Below are 15,115 nucleotides of genomic sequence, written 5' to 3' on the forward strand. Positions count from 1 at the left end.
GCCACAATTAAAACATTAGCAAGTCATGAGGTTTAGTGTTTAAGAAGGAACTGCAGATGCTGGAAAATCGAAGGTAGACAAAAATGCTGGAGAAACTCAGCGGGTGAGGCAGCATCTATGGAGCGAAGAAAATAGGCAACGTTTTGGGTCGAAACCCTTCTTCAGACTGGTTTCAGACCCTTCTTCAGACTATTAGCCCTGTCCCACGGTACGAGTTCATTCCAAGAGCTCTCCCGAGTTTTTGCCCTGATTCGAACTCGGAGACTTAAGGTAATGGCCACTCGTCGGTACTCGGGGCTCTCGTGGACATTTTTCTTCTTGTTGAAAAGTCTTAACGAGTCTTCCCGTGCTTACCTGCCGTTAGCGAGTCTTCCCCGGTACCTGCCGTTAGCGTTACGAGCCGCTAAGAGACGTCCCCGAGCTCCGACGTACCCGCTACGTTCATTCTCCGTGCTTACCACGAGTTTGATTTTTTTTAAACTCGGGAGAGCTCTTGAATGAACTCGTACCGTGGGACAGGGCTTTAAGTCATGAGGGTTATTTTAACAAAATAATGTACATTTTGAAGTATATCTGATTGAAGTATCTTGGATGTGGCCTTATTAGATGACAGCTAACTTAATGTGGCATTCCAACATGAAAAGGTTCCCCACCCCGGGCTAGGATAGCTCTGGATAGACAGAAAATGCTGGCGTAACTCAGCGGGTCAGGCAGCATCTCTGGAGAAATGGAATAGGTGACGTTCTGGGCATCGAAGCTTCTTCAGACTGAGTCATGGGAGAGAGAATGAAGAGGTACAGAACATATCAGAGCTGGCACCGATGAGTCGGGCAGGGTGGAGCTCACAATGTTCTTCAGCTGTGGAAGAGGTGATGATGAAAGGGTACAAACAGTGAAACTAGCAAGAGGACTGGGGTGGGGGAGGGACGTAGAAAGAGAGAGAGAGAGAGAGAGAGAGAGAGAGAGAGGGGGGGGTGGATGCAGAGTTTATTTGAAGTTAGAGAAATCAAATGTAGAATTACAGAATTCACAGAAACTTTTCTGTAAATTATAGAATGTACAGAATTCATACCGCTGGGTTGTATGCTGCCCAACCAAAATATGAGGTGCTGTTCCTCCAATTTGTGTGCAACCTCCCTCTGATAGCGGAGGAGGCCCAGAACAGAAAGGGCAGTGTGGGAATGGGAAGGGGAGTTAAAACGTTTGGCAAGCGGGATATCGCATCGGCCAAGACAGACTGAGCGTAGGTGTTCAGCGATCATCCAGGTCACCCGGGTTTGGTTACTAGTTGGTGCTGCCGTCGGTGTAGATAAAATAAGGGGGCACAACCTCACACTCTCTCCTGGACGAAGAACAGGGGGGAAAAATACTTGGGTCTGGATTAGACAATAGGCAATAGGTGCAGGAGTAGGCCATTTGGCCCTTCGAGCCAGCACCACCATTCAATGTGATCATGGCTGATCATCCACAATCAGTATCCCGTTCCTGCCTTCTCCTCATATCCCCTGACTCCGCTATCTTTAAGAGCCCTATCTAGCTCTCTCTTGAAAGCATCCAGAGAACCGGCCTCCACAGAATTCCACAGACTCACCACTCTCTGTGAGAAAAAGTGTTTCCACGTCTCCGTTCTACTTGCTCATTATTCTTAAATAATTTGGATTGCTAGAAGATTCCTCCTGGGTTGAGATTTTGTGCCAAGCACGTTAGGCTGCAAGGACCCACGGTGGGTCAGGCCGCCGCCATTCATTGCTTGGCCATTGAACAGTGCAGGCAACTGGAGCTATGGCCATTTTGCTTTCTTCATTCAGTGGTATTGACAAGACCAGCGTTTATTGCTCTTTTTCAAAAAAAGTTTATTTACATATTTACGATATGAACGTTTCCAACAGAATATTTACAGAATATTAAAACACTGCCACACTTGTCCGCGATGTACTCCCAGCCTGTGGTGCTCAATGATGGTGGAAGGCTTCTGGAGAGCCAGTGGGGCCATGCGCTCCTTCTCCAGGTGCAGCCGGGTGAGGATGTGTCCTCGGAAAGGGAGCGTTTCTTGGTTTCTTGGTTTCTTAGTCCTCCAAAATATTCCAAATGGAATTTAAACTGGAGGTGGTACCTCATGGTGGTACCCCATCTCCCCCCTCCCCCTCCCCCTCCCCTCTCCTCCCCTCCCCCACCCCTCTCTCCTCCCCCTCTCCATCTCCCTCTCCCTCTCCTCCTGCCACCCCCCATCCCTCACTCCCCCACCCCCCTTCCCTCTCTACCCCACCCCCTTCCCTCTCTCCCTCCGCCCCCTTCCCCCTCTACCCCACCCCCTTCCCTCTCTCCCTCCGCCCCCTTCCCCCTACCCCTCTGTCCCTCTTCCACCTCTCCCCCTACCCCTCCAGCGTTTATTGCCCTTGAACTGAAAGGCACGGGAGGACGGTACGGTGGGGCAGCGGTAGAGTTGCTGCCTGACAGCGCTAGAGACCCGGGTTCGTTCTGACCACGGGCGCTGTCTGTACGGAGATTGTGCGTTGTCCCCGTGATCTTCGTGCGTTTTCTCTAGGAGCTCTGGTTTTCTCCCACACTCCAAAGACATACAGGTTCGCAGGTTAATACTTGGTATAATTGTAAATTGGTGTGTGTGTGTTAGAGTGTTAAGGGCCTGTCCCACTATACAAGTTTACCCAAGAGCGCTCCCCAGTTAAAAAAAAAATCAATCTCATGGTAAGTACGTAGAATGTACGTGGCAGGTACGTCGGAGCTCGTGGATGTCTCTTAGCGGCTCGTAACGCTAACGGCAGGTACTCGGGAAACGCGGTAAGCTCGTGAAGGTTGAAAAATGTCCATGAGAGCCCCGAGTACCTACGAGCGGCTATTACTGTAATTCTACGAGTTCGAATCAGAGGAAACTTGGGAGAACTCGTACAGTTACCTCGTACAGTGGGGCAGGCCCGTTAGAGTGTTAGTGTATTGGGCTCGCTGGTCGACGCGGACTAGATGGGCCGAAGGGCCTGTTTCTGCACTGTATCTCCAAACCAAACTAACAGTTAAAAGTCAACAAGGTTTTTGTTGCTCTCTCTTCTTTCGCTGAAGCGCATTGAGCCAGAAAGCTGTTAAACTAGTTATGATGGGACGACAGATGGCACAATGGGCTAAGTGTTCGGCTGGCGACCGGAAGGTAGCCGGTTCGAATCCCGCTTGGAGTGCATACTGTCGTTGTGTCCTTGGGCAAGACACTTCACCCACCTTTGCCTGTGTGTGAATGTGTGTGAATGTGTGTGAGTGATTGGTGGTGGTCGGAGGGGCCGTAGGCGCAGATTGGCAGCCACGCTTCCGTCAGTCTGCCCCAGGGCAGCTGTGGCTACAGAAGTAGCTTACCACCACCGAGTGTGACTGAGGAGTGAATGAATAATGCGATGTAAAGCGCCTTGAGTATTAGAAAGGTGCTATATAAATCCCATCCATTATTATTATTATTATTATTATTATGGTACTAGCTCATTAAAATTCAACCACACAAGTACCTGGAATTGGTTATGGCGCTCTTAGTCCTACAGTCTGAAGACTTCTAGGTACTAGCACACTTGCTGTTCAGCAAGTCCTTGCTTTCTAGTATTGCCCACATCTTTAAAGCAGAAAGTGATGGATTCTTGATTAGTACGAGTATCTTGGTTCTTGGTTTCTTGGTCCTCCAAAATATTCCAAATGGAATTTAAACTGGAGGTGGTGAAGGGAGGGCTTAAGCCAGAAAGGGTTATTGGGAAGAAAGAGCTACTTTAAATTTAGTTGCATCTGGTTGGGTAACTATAGTTGGGTGGAGATTATTCCATGCTTTAATTGTGCGGGGGAAGAACGAATTGCTGTACACATCTGTCTTGGTCGCTGGGATCACAAATTGGGTCGAATGCCCTCGCCTGCTCCTAATTGGTTTGGGTTTGGTGTAGGTCTTGTAATCTATGTCGAGCTGACCATTTAACATTTTGTAAAAACAGGTCAAACGGTGAGCTTCACGTCTGTCTGTCTTGGAGAGGGTTCCTTCCACCCCAGAGAATTCAGAAGTTTGGTGACACTCGCTTCTCTCTCATAGGTGTTAGTAACAAATCGAGCTGCCTGTCTTTGGACACGTTCGATGGAAGAAATGTTTTTATTTGTGTATGGGTCCCATGCTGCAACTGCCTTATCGGGGGTTATGGGGAGAAGGCAGGAGAATGCGGTTGAGAGGGAAAGATAGATCAGCCGTGATTGAATAGCCAAGTGGACTGGATGGGCTGAGTGATCTGGTTCTGCTCCTATGCCCGTATGATTTGTTGTGGAGAGGCAGTCTCGGAGGCCTGATGTTGGGTGGGGTGCATCGATGTGGTGGTGAAATGCAGAACTTGAGTGGGAAGCCTGGTCAGCAGGTGATGTCGACTGTTTCTGGGGGCACTCCCATGTATTGAGGACTGTAGTGGAAACATGGTCATCCTTGGGTCGCTGGTTCATTTCCGGCTCAAAGGAGCTGCTTGGTGGCGGCTCGGAGGCGCAGAGGTTAGAGTTGCTGCCTTATGCCCCTGTCCCACTTGGGAAACCTGAACGGAATCCTCTGGAGACTTTGCGCCCCTCCCAAGGTTTCCGTGCGGTTCCCGGAGGTTTTTGTCAGTCTCCCTACCTGCTTCCACTACCTGCAACCACCTGCAACCTCCGGGAACCACACGGAAACCTTGGGTGGGGCGCAAAGTCTCCAGAGGTTTCCGTTCAGGTTTCCTAAGTGGGACAGGGGCAATACACCACCAGGGTCCCGGGTTTGATCCTGACCACGTATGCTTGTCTGCAACAAGAGTTTGTACGTTCCTTTATACTTTATAACAAGAGGAATTGAATATAGGAGCAAAGAGGCCCTTCTGCAGTTGTACAGGGCTCTAGTGAGACCACACCTGAAGTATTGTGTGCAGTTTTGGTCCCCTAATTTGAGGAAGGACATTCTTGCTATTGAGGGAGCTCAGCGTAGGTTTACAAGGTTAATTCCCGGGATGGCGGGACTGTCATATGCTGAGAGAATGGAGCAGCTGGGCTTGTACACTCTGGAGTTTAGAAGGATGAGAGGTCGGAGTAGGGACTGTTTTACCGACTCCGACTGCAGCAGCACCATTATTGCTCGATCCGACAACGCCGACTCGGATTCCACAGCCCTGGTTGTCACCGCTTACGTTGGATGCTGATGTCTGTTTCCCTTTCACATTGTGGCTGCCTCAATGGCACTTTTTTTTTTAGTCACCTGTACCGAGGTAGAGTGAAATTCTCTTTCCCACACAGTTCAATAAAAGTATTACTGAACAGAAGCACATCTTGGATTCGGCGCAAGTGTGTCGGAAGTAAGGCGGTAAAGTGGCACCGACAACTGGTGCCTCTTGTATAAAGTTGATCTCAGTGCAGAGTTCTGAACCTGGCCATGGGCTTGTTGTCCTGGCGGCGTTCCAGGGTCGGCCTCAAAGCCAGCAACCATTGTTGGGCTTGTTACCATGGAGAAATCCCTGGTTGGGCAGCTATACAAAGGGGGGGGGGGGGGACAGTTGTTATTGTATTCGTGAGGTGTTGAGGGAGCTGGTGGAATTCAGGCAGAACTGCCGACAAGTGGAGCCAGCACTGTCTTTTCCGAGCTGCGGGCCACTTGTCATAGAACATGGTACAGTATAGCACAAGAACAGGTCCGTCAGCCCACAATGTCTGTGACAAACATGGCCATCACTTATCTACCAGCACATAACCCATAACTGGAGTTTAGAAGGATGAGAGGGCATCTTATTGGAACATTTAAGATTATTAAGGGTTTGGACACGCTAGAGGCAGGAAACATGTTCCCGATGTTGGGGGAGTCCAGAACCAGGGGCCACACAGTTTAAGAATAAGGGGTAACATAGAAACATAGAAAATAGGTGCAGGAGTAGGCCATTCGGCCCTTCGAGCCTGCACCGCCATTCAATATGATCATGGCTGATCATCCAACTCAGTATCCTGTACGCCATTTAGAACGGAGACGAGGAAACACTTTTTCTCACAGAGTTGGGAGTCTGTGGAATTCTCCACCTCTGAGGGCGGTGGAGGCCGGTTCTCTGGATGCTTTCAAGAGAGAGCTAGATAGGGCTCTTAAAGATAGCGGAGTCAGGGGATATGGGGAGAAGGCAGGAACGGGGTACTGATTGGGGATGATCAGCCATGTTCACCTTGAATGGCGGTGCTGGCTCGAAGGGCCGAATGGCCTACTCCTGCGCCTATTGTCTATTGTGGATGATCAGCCATGATCACATTGAATGGCGGTGCTGGCTAGAAGGGCTGAATGGCCTACTCCTGCACCTATTGTCTATTCATATCCCTCCAATCCCTGCATATTCACATGCCTATCCAAAAGTTATTTTAAATACTACTAACATATCTACGTCATCCGCAACCCCAGGCCGTGCATTCCAGGCTCCCACCGCCCTCTGTGCAAAAAAAAAAACAAAAAAAATCTTGCCCGACACATCTTAAAGTTATGCCCTCTAGTATTTGATTTTGGGGGAAAAGTATCGAACTGTCTTCCCTATCTATGTCTCTCGTAAGTCGATATGATTATCAGATCTTCCCGCAGACTCTGGCGACCTGCGAAAACAATCCAAGTCACTGATCCCCGTTAACACCGTGGCAGCTCCGTTTGGCCGAAGATTGCATCCATCCTGAGCCGTGGGTGATTTGTTGCTGGATTTGTACCAGCTTTCTCCCTCAGCAGTGGGTACAAGCCAGGGCTCTGGCCCGCCAGCACTAAAAGCCCTGTCCCACTGTACGAGTTAATTCAAGAGTTCTCCCCGACTTTACCCTGATTCGAACTCGGAGATTTACGGTAATGGCCGCTCGTCGGTACTCGGGGCTCTCGTGGACATTTTTCAACATGTTTTCGAAAAATCTTCACCAGTCTTCCTGAGCTTACCTGCCATTAGTCAGTCTTCCCGAGTACCTGTCGTTAGCGTTACGAGCCGCTAAGAGACGTCCCCGAGCTCCGACGTAACCGCTACGTTCATTCTACGTGCTTACCACGAGTTCGTTTTGTTTTTTTAACTCAGGAGAGCTCTTGGAATGAACTCGTACCGTGGGACAGGGCTTTTAATGGTAGTACACCTCTCCATGCACCAAGCCTTAATGACACCTTTAGCATTGATTCCACAAACACTCTGATTCTGGGGATGAATCTTAAGCACTAAGTGAGGTGCTGGTGCCGGCGGCCAACTGCAATGGTGGGATTTGAACCCACGTCTCTAGATCTCTGCTCTGTGTTCTTTGCTTGGTTGTTCGACCATTCGGCAACAGCACTTCCGATTCTGGGGCGAGGGCGCGGCAGATTGAGGCTAATGCCAGCGTTTGTGTACACAGGCAGAGCTGATGAGCGGGATGATCGAGTACTGCATCGACTTCAACGGTGCCGCAGAGACGCCGCCAGCGCAGGACGCTGTCGTTGCCAAGCCGCCACGGCCAAAGGAGAAGCGCGGCAAACTGAAGCGGCAGAACAGCGTGGTGTGCAACCAGATTCACCAGCTCTTGACCATTGACTATGTGGAGGAGGGTAGGTGGCCTTCTTCTTCTTGCATATGGCGCGCACAGCCTAAAGTTGTCGGACATCTTGTTCTATTTGATTGTGCACGCCGGGTTGATTGCATTTGTCGAAACAGGGCGGACCACGTGAAGGTTGCAATCTCCCACCCCGTAGGTGGCCTACAAGATGTGAACTGATTTGCCATCCGTGTGTTGATTAGTAGTCTTCGGTTCATCTCGATCAGGCATCAGTACAGTGTGAATCACTGAATTGATGCAAAGTAGAAGCGGGTCTCTTTGGGCCATCGAGTCGGCACGGTGGCACAGCGGTTGCTGCCTTGCAGCGCCGGAGACTCTGGTTCGATCCCGACCACGGGGGCGGGAGTTTGTGCGGAGTTTGTACGTTCTCCCCGTGACCCGCGTGGGTTTTCTCCGGGATCTCCGGTTTCCTCTCACGCTCCAAAGACATGCCGGTTTGCAGGTTAATTGGATTAGTATAATAGTGAATTGTCCCTAGTGTATGTGGGATAGGGATCGCTGGTCGGCACGGACTCGGTGGGCCGAAGGGCCTGTTTCTGCGATGTACCTCTGAACTAACAACTCAGTCCATGGCAGTTCCTTGGCTATTCTATTCCATAAGCCTGGATATTACTTGTCCTTGTGCGATTCTAATTTCCTTTCCAAAGCCCTAGTAGACTCTTCCTTGCAGAGTTTCTTTCTTTAGACTTTACCTTCGCACTACAGCATGGAAACAGTCCCTTCGGCCCATCAAGTCCGCGCCGGCCAGCGATCACCCCATACTCAATAGGGGCAATTTACAATTTTACCAAAGCCAGTTAGCCTACACATCTGTACAACGTTGGAATGTGGGAGGCAACCGGAGCGCCCGAAGAAAACCCACGCAGTCACAGGGGGGGTCGCGTAAACTCCACGCGGACAGCACCCGTAGTCGGGATCGAACCCGGGCCTCTGGCGTTGCAAGGCAGCAGCTCTACCTCCATATCCTCCCCGTGGAGGGACACCTGGGGTGCTCCAGTGTCCCCCCCCCCCCCCCCTGCGCACTTCAGGATGTTTCCCCGAGAAGCCACGAATTGCAGTGTGCGCTCGAGTGACAGGCTAGATGCAGGAAGATTGTTCCCGATGTTGGGGAAGTCCAGAACAAGGGCTCACAGTTTAAGGATAAAGGGGGAAGTCTTTAAGGACCGAGATGAGAAGGGAAAAAAAAAATTTCTCACTGAGAGTGGTGAGTCTGTGGAATTCTCTGCCACAGTTGAGGCCACAGTTCATTGGCTATATTTAAGAGGGAGTTAGATGTGGCCCTTGTGGCTAAAGGGATCAGGGGGTATGGAGAGAAGGCAGGTACAGGATACTGAGTGGGATGATCAGCCATGATCATATTGAATGGCGGTGCAGGCGCGAAGGGCCGAATGGCCTCTACTCCTGCACCTATTTTCTATGTTTCCCATATCCCCTGACTCCGCTATCTTTAAGAGCCCTATCTAGCTCTCTCTTGAAAGCATCCAGAGAACCGGCCTCCACCGCCCTCTGAGGCAGAGAATTCCACAGACTCACAACTCTCTGTGAGAAAAAGTGTTTCCTCGCCTCCGTTCTAAATGGCCGACCCCTTATTCATAAACTGTGTGTGACCCCTGGTTCTGGACTCCCCCAACATCGGGAACATGTTTCCTGCCTCTAGCGTGTCCAAGCCCTTAACAATCTTATATGTTTCAATGAGATACCCTCTCATCCTTCTAAACTCCAGAGTATACAAGCCCAGCCGCTCCATTCTCTCAGCATATGACAGTCCCGCCATCCTGGGAATTAACCTTGTAAACCTACGCTGCACTCCCTCAATAGCAAGAATGTCCTTCCTCAAATTAGGGGACCAAATCTGCACACAATACTCCAGGTGACCTGCCTCTGCATGTCCCAATAGACAATAGGTGCAGGAGTAGGCCATTCACCCTTCGAGCCAGCACCGCCATTCAATGTGATCATGGCTGATCATCCCTAATCAGTACCCCGTTCCTGCCTTAGAAGGGGAAAGTCTTTTAGGACCGAGATGAGAAAAACATTTTTCACACAGAGAGTGGTGAATCTCTGGAACTCTCTGCCACAGAAGGTAGTTGAGGCCACAGTTCATTGGCTATATTTAAGAGGGAGTTAGATGTGGCCCTTGTGGCTAAAGGGATCAGGGGGTATGGAGAGAAGGCAGGTACAGGATACTGAGTTGGATGATCAGCCATGATCATATTGAATGGCGGTGCAGGCTCGAAGGGCTGAATGGCCTCTACTCCTGCACCGATTGTCTATGTTTCTGCCATACCGTCTCCCGACACAAGGGGGTGCCACTCGTTCGTTCATAATGCTGTACAGACCAAGTGGTCTGCCAGCATTCCAGGACATTTAACCCCCCCTAGTTTGCATAAATCTATAAGAAACAATGGAATCGGAGAAGAATAGGTAATGATTCACTATTCTGAATAAAATAAGTCAATTATTAGCCAAGTGCAGCGAAAGCTCTGGACTCCAGGACTGTGGGAGAATGGAATTGGATTGTAGTCTGAACTCGTGAATCGGGGGACAACAGTTTAAATCAGACTGCTTTGGCTGAGGAATATCACAAATAACTCAAATGTGTAAGAAAGAGCCGCAGATGCTGGAAAAATTGAAGGTAGACAAAAACGCTGGAGAAACTCAGCGGGTGAGGCGGAGTTATATATAAGCATAATAATAATAATAATGGATGGGATTTATATAGCGCCTTTCTAATACTCAAGGCGCTTTACATCGCATTATTCATTCACTCCTCAGTCACACTCGGTGGTGGTGAGCTACTTCTGTAGCCACAGCTGCCCTGGGGCAGACTGACGGAAGCGTGGCTGCCAATCTGCGCCTACGGCCCCTCCGACCACCACCAATCACTCACACACATTCACACACATTCGCACACAGGCAAAGGTGGGTGAAGTGTCTTGCCCAAGGACACAACGACAGTATGCACTCCAAGCGGGATTCGAACCGGCTACCTTCCGGTTGCCAGCCGAACACTTAGCCCATTGTGCCATCTGTCGTCCCAAGCATATAACAATTACAGCACGGAAACAGGCCATCTCGGCCCTACAAGTCCGTGCCGAACACTTATTCTCCCCTAGTCCCATCTACCTGCACTCAGACCATAACCCTCCATTCCTTTCCCATCCATATACCTATCCAATTTATTTTTAAATGATAAAATCGAACCTGCCTCCACCACTTCCACTGGAAGCTCATTCCACACAGCTACCACTCTCTGAGTAAAGAAGTTCCCCCTCATGTTACCCCTAAACTTCTGTCCCTTAATTCTGAAGTCATGTCCTCTTGTTTGAATCTTCCCTACTCTCAATGGGAAAAGCATCTATGGAGCGAAGGAATAGGTGACGTTTCGGGTCGAGACCCGGAAGGGTCTCGACCCGAAACGTCGCCTATTCCTTCGAGAAGAAGGGACTCGACCCAAAACGTCACCTATTCCTTCACTCCATAGATGCTGCCTCACCCGCTGAGTTACTCCAGCATTTTTGTCTACCTTCAAATAACTCAAATATCTCTGATACTTGAACTTGAACTTGAACTTGAACTATCTGTAAATTAAAAAATTCTGGAGATGGCTTCAGCACGAAATGTCTGAAGAAGGGTTCTGGCCCGAAACGTTGCCTATTTCCTTCACTCCATAGATGCTGCCGCACCAGCTGAGTTTCTCCAGCACTTCAGTCTACCTTCAGCACTAAAGATGTTTGCTAATTGAAGCCAGCGTGACCTCAGCCCCACATCGCTGTTGCAACACCCATTTCGGAATTGGCCGCGGGTGCCGGCCTGTCCCTGATGTCTAGAACTAGTAAGATTGCGAGTGCAATCTTGGGATAGCAGAAGCTCATTAATCACTAACATCCCAATCATGGCTCTCACGGTCCTCTAGCGGAGCCCACTGACACGATGTTTGTGCATCCCTGCGACTCGCACCAAGCTTGCTTGCCCCTGCACGGTGACATTTACTATTGCTGCATGATGTTAAAGAGGCAATTCCCCTCCCCTGAATCTTGCAGCATCTTGATCTAGTTCAAAAGCACTCCTGCAGGTCATATCCCACCTCCAAGATGTGTCCTGTGTAATTGCATTGGCTCGAGATCTGAGATCTAAGTGTGGAAAAGGATATGCTCTATGGAACACTCTGCGCTTCCACAGGCGTTCAGTGATAGTGTTACTCATTTCCTGTGCTGGAACCTTAACCCTGACTCATTTGCTGAATCCCCAGCTGTCCATCTATCGTGTAACATAGAAACATAGAAAATAGGTGCAGGACGAGGCCATTCGGCCCTTCGAGCCAGCACCGCATTCATTGTGATCATGGCTGATCGTCCCCTATCAACATTGGAGTCAAGGGATATGGGGAGAAGGCAGGCACGGGTTATTGATAGGGGACGATCAGCCATGATCACAATGAATGGCGGTGCTGGCTCGAAAGGCCGAATGGCCTCCTCCTGCACCTATTTTCCATGTTTCTAATAACCCGTGCCTGCCTTCTCCCCATATACCTTGATTCCACTAGCCCCTAGAGCTCTATCTAACTCTCTCTTAAATCCATCCAGTGATTTGGCCTCCATTGCCCTCTGTGGCAGGGAATTCCACAAATTCACAACTCTCTGGGTGAAAAAGCTTTTCCTCACCTCAGTCTTAAATGGCCTCCCCTTTATTCTAAGACTGTGTGTGTGGCCCCTGGTTCTGGACTCGGCCAACATTGGGAACATTTTTCCTGCATCTAGCTTGACCAGTCCTTTTATAATTTTATATGTTTCTATAAGATCCCCCCCCCTCATCCTTCAGTGCAGTGAATACAAGCCTAGTCTTTTCAATCTTTCCTCTTATGACAGTCCCGCCGTCCCAGGGATCAATCTCGTGAACCTACGCTGCACTGCCTCAATCACAAGGATGTCCTTCCTCAAATTAGGAGACCAAAATTGTACACAATACTCCAGATGTGGTCTCACCAGAGCCCTGTACAACTGCAGAAGAACCTCTTTACTCCTATACTGAAATCCTCTTGTTATGAAGGCCAACATTCCATTAGCTTTCTTCACTGCCTGCTGTACCTGCACGCCAACTTTCAGTGACCGGTGTACAAGGTGACCCAGGTATCGCTGCACCTCCCCCTTGCCTAAACCCCCTAGAAAGAAGAAACTGCAGATGCTTGCTAACACACAAAAGGACACAGTGCTAGAGTAACTCAGCGGGTGAGGCAGCATCTCTGGAGAGAAGGAATGGGTCGAGACCCTTCTTCAATCCGAAGTCCCGACCTGAAACGTCGCCCATTCCTTCTCTCCAGAGACGCTGCCTCACCCGCTGAGTTATTTTGTGTCTACCAAATGATTGGTTCACTTCACTCTGTACTTCCTTTGGTATCTCCTCTGTAAAATGTGCGCCCTTTTGAATATATTCTCCATCTTCCAGGCAAAGAAATCAAGCGGGTGAAACCCAAGAGAGCCGCCTCGTTCTTCACAAGGCAGGTGTCGCAGGGCCCGGCCTCGTACAGTACTGTGGCCGTCGCGGAGACGCTGGAGCAGGGCTGAGGCGGCCGACTGGAAATGGACGCTCTACTGGGAAATGAAAACAAGGGCTGACGAGCTGGGGGGGGGGGGGGGGGGAGGAGGAATTGAAGCAAGAAATTGTGCCAACAGCCAAAATTCACTTGGTATTTCAAAGAGGTGCTGTAAATCCATCTCCAGGAGTTTCTGAAGCCAGGTGCCACACGATGTGACGATCCCCCATTACCCAGTATTGTACCTGGAGTCTAGGAATCGTTTAAACACAAATTGCCGTATGTATAATATATAATCTATTATTTAAGAAGAGAATGAATGGAGTTGTAGATACGTAATGATTTATGAAGTGCAGTGGTTCCCTGCACAATTTGTGGTCCTTTACATTTCTGGCGGAAATCCAACTCTCCTCACTGTCCTGTCCTGCCCTGACTACAGGTTTCATATGTAGAGATGCACTTGGGATAATCCTTCCACACGATCTCAAAGTCCATCGCTCTGACTGTGGGACGAGCAATTTTTGCCATGTGGATGCAATGAAGAGTTTGGGGGGGGGGGGAAGTTGGGGAGAGAGTGGGAATCACAATTTTTTTGAAATAACAGGGGATTTAAACTGAATCAATGATATATGCGTGTTGGCCTCTGGAGAAAGAGCCTTTTTTCACATTTGTGCGGTCATTAGGACCTGGTACTTGCCTTATCCTTGCTGCTACTGATGTCCAGCATCACGGTTTAGTTCACGTCTCGGTGCCTTTTTTAATGCATTTCATTTTTTTTAAATTCTCCCTCCTGAATGCCTACAAGTGCAGGGGGAGATGAGGGGGAACAGAAGCTTGGCTCCAGCGCTGTCGGCGTGAAGAGACGGCTTCTAGTCCGAGCTCAAACACTTCGCTACATTCCTGATTTTTGAATTTTCCACCTTCCCCTCAGCCCAGGGTGTGTCGCAAGCGATCTTGTTGAGCGGGTTTGGGTCCGATTTGTGTCGACGTTCGCATGGATCCCCAGCAAAGATCCACCCTCCAGCATTCCCAGCTGCAATCCCACTTGCAAATGGCTGCCCCCTTCCTTCCCACTTCCTTCTAACTGTTGGCAAACCCTCACTGTCAACAGCAAAAAAAGAATTAGTGTCCTTAGAATGGCGTAGAGGACAGATCTGCGACACCTGCTTCTATTTAATGACACGCCAACAGCTTGGAAAGCTAACGTTACAGGCTGAAAGAGTTGAATCAAATCTGGGACGGTATTGTTTCAGTAGCAATAAAAGATGTATTACATTCCTAATAGACTACTTTCATTGCTTTTAAACTGTGTGTGCGTAGGGAGCTGTGGTGCTCCGATGAATACGTAATATCTCTTCCCCTGGAAAACAAATTGTAAGACGGAAGTTCTGGGCTGCACTGAAATTAATCCAAAGAACACTGCTGGGTGCAGTGTCCATTTCTGAATGCACTATATAAGGTAACGGATTCCAGAATCATAGTCTGTTTAGGAGATTACTGTTCTATTTTCAAGTGGTTTAATCTGCTGTGTACAAATGAATTATTTTTTTTGGGGGGGGGGGGTTGTTCCCACTAATTGTCAATGCACGTGTTTCACAGGTTTGCAATATTCAAATTTCTTTCTACTAATGTGAATTAAAAAAAACAAAAACACTTTTTTCTTACAGCGCTTTTGAGTTGTTTTTTCTTTCTTGCTCCCTGCCAAAAGTTGTGATGGAAACAAGTTTGTGGATCATTTGGACTGTCGTAGGCATGGTCATTAAGAAGGAACTGCAGATGCTGGAAAATGAGTGGTGAATCTGCGGAATTCTCTGCCACAGAAGGTAGTTGAGGCCACAGTTCATTGGCTATATTTAAGAGGGAGTTAGATGTGGCTGAAGGGATCAGGGGGTATGGAGAGAAGGCAGGTACAGGACACTGAGTTGGATGATCAGCCACGATCATATTGAACGGCGGTGCAGGCTCGAAGGGCCGAATGGCCTACTCCTGCACCTATTTTCTATGTAAAATCGAAGGTACACA

The 15,115-nt window shown here is 49.2% G+C and overlaps 1 protein-coding gene across 1 annotated transcript in view; it reads left to right on the plus strand.

Annotated features, from left to right (window-relative positions):
* The window catches only part of frmd8 (FERM domain containing 8), a 48,367-nt gene extending 33,616 nt beyond the window's left edge, over nucleotides 1–14,751 (plus strand). The window contains exons 10-11 of the mRNA XM_033015158.1: nucleotides 7,363–7,552; nucleotides 13,006–14,751. Of these exons, the coding sequence (XP_032871049.1) occupies nucleotides 7,363–7,552; nucleotides 13,006–13,124 (309 nt within the window). The 3' untranslated portion in view covers nucleotides 13,125–14,751. The remainder of the gene's footprint in view (nucleotides 1–7,362; nucleotides 7,553–13,005) is intronic.
* The last annotated feature ends 364 nt before the right edge of the window (nucleotides 14,752–15,115 follow it).

Source organism: Amblyraja radiata, chromosome 45 (assembly GCF_010909765.2).
Source record: "Amblyraja radiata isolate CabotCenter1 chromosome 45, sAmbRad1.1.pri, whole genome shotgun sequence".
Classification (NCBI taxonomy): domain Eukaryota; kingdom Metazoa; phylum Chordata; class Chondrichthyes; order Rajiformes; family Rajidae; genus Amblyraja; species Amblyraja radiata.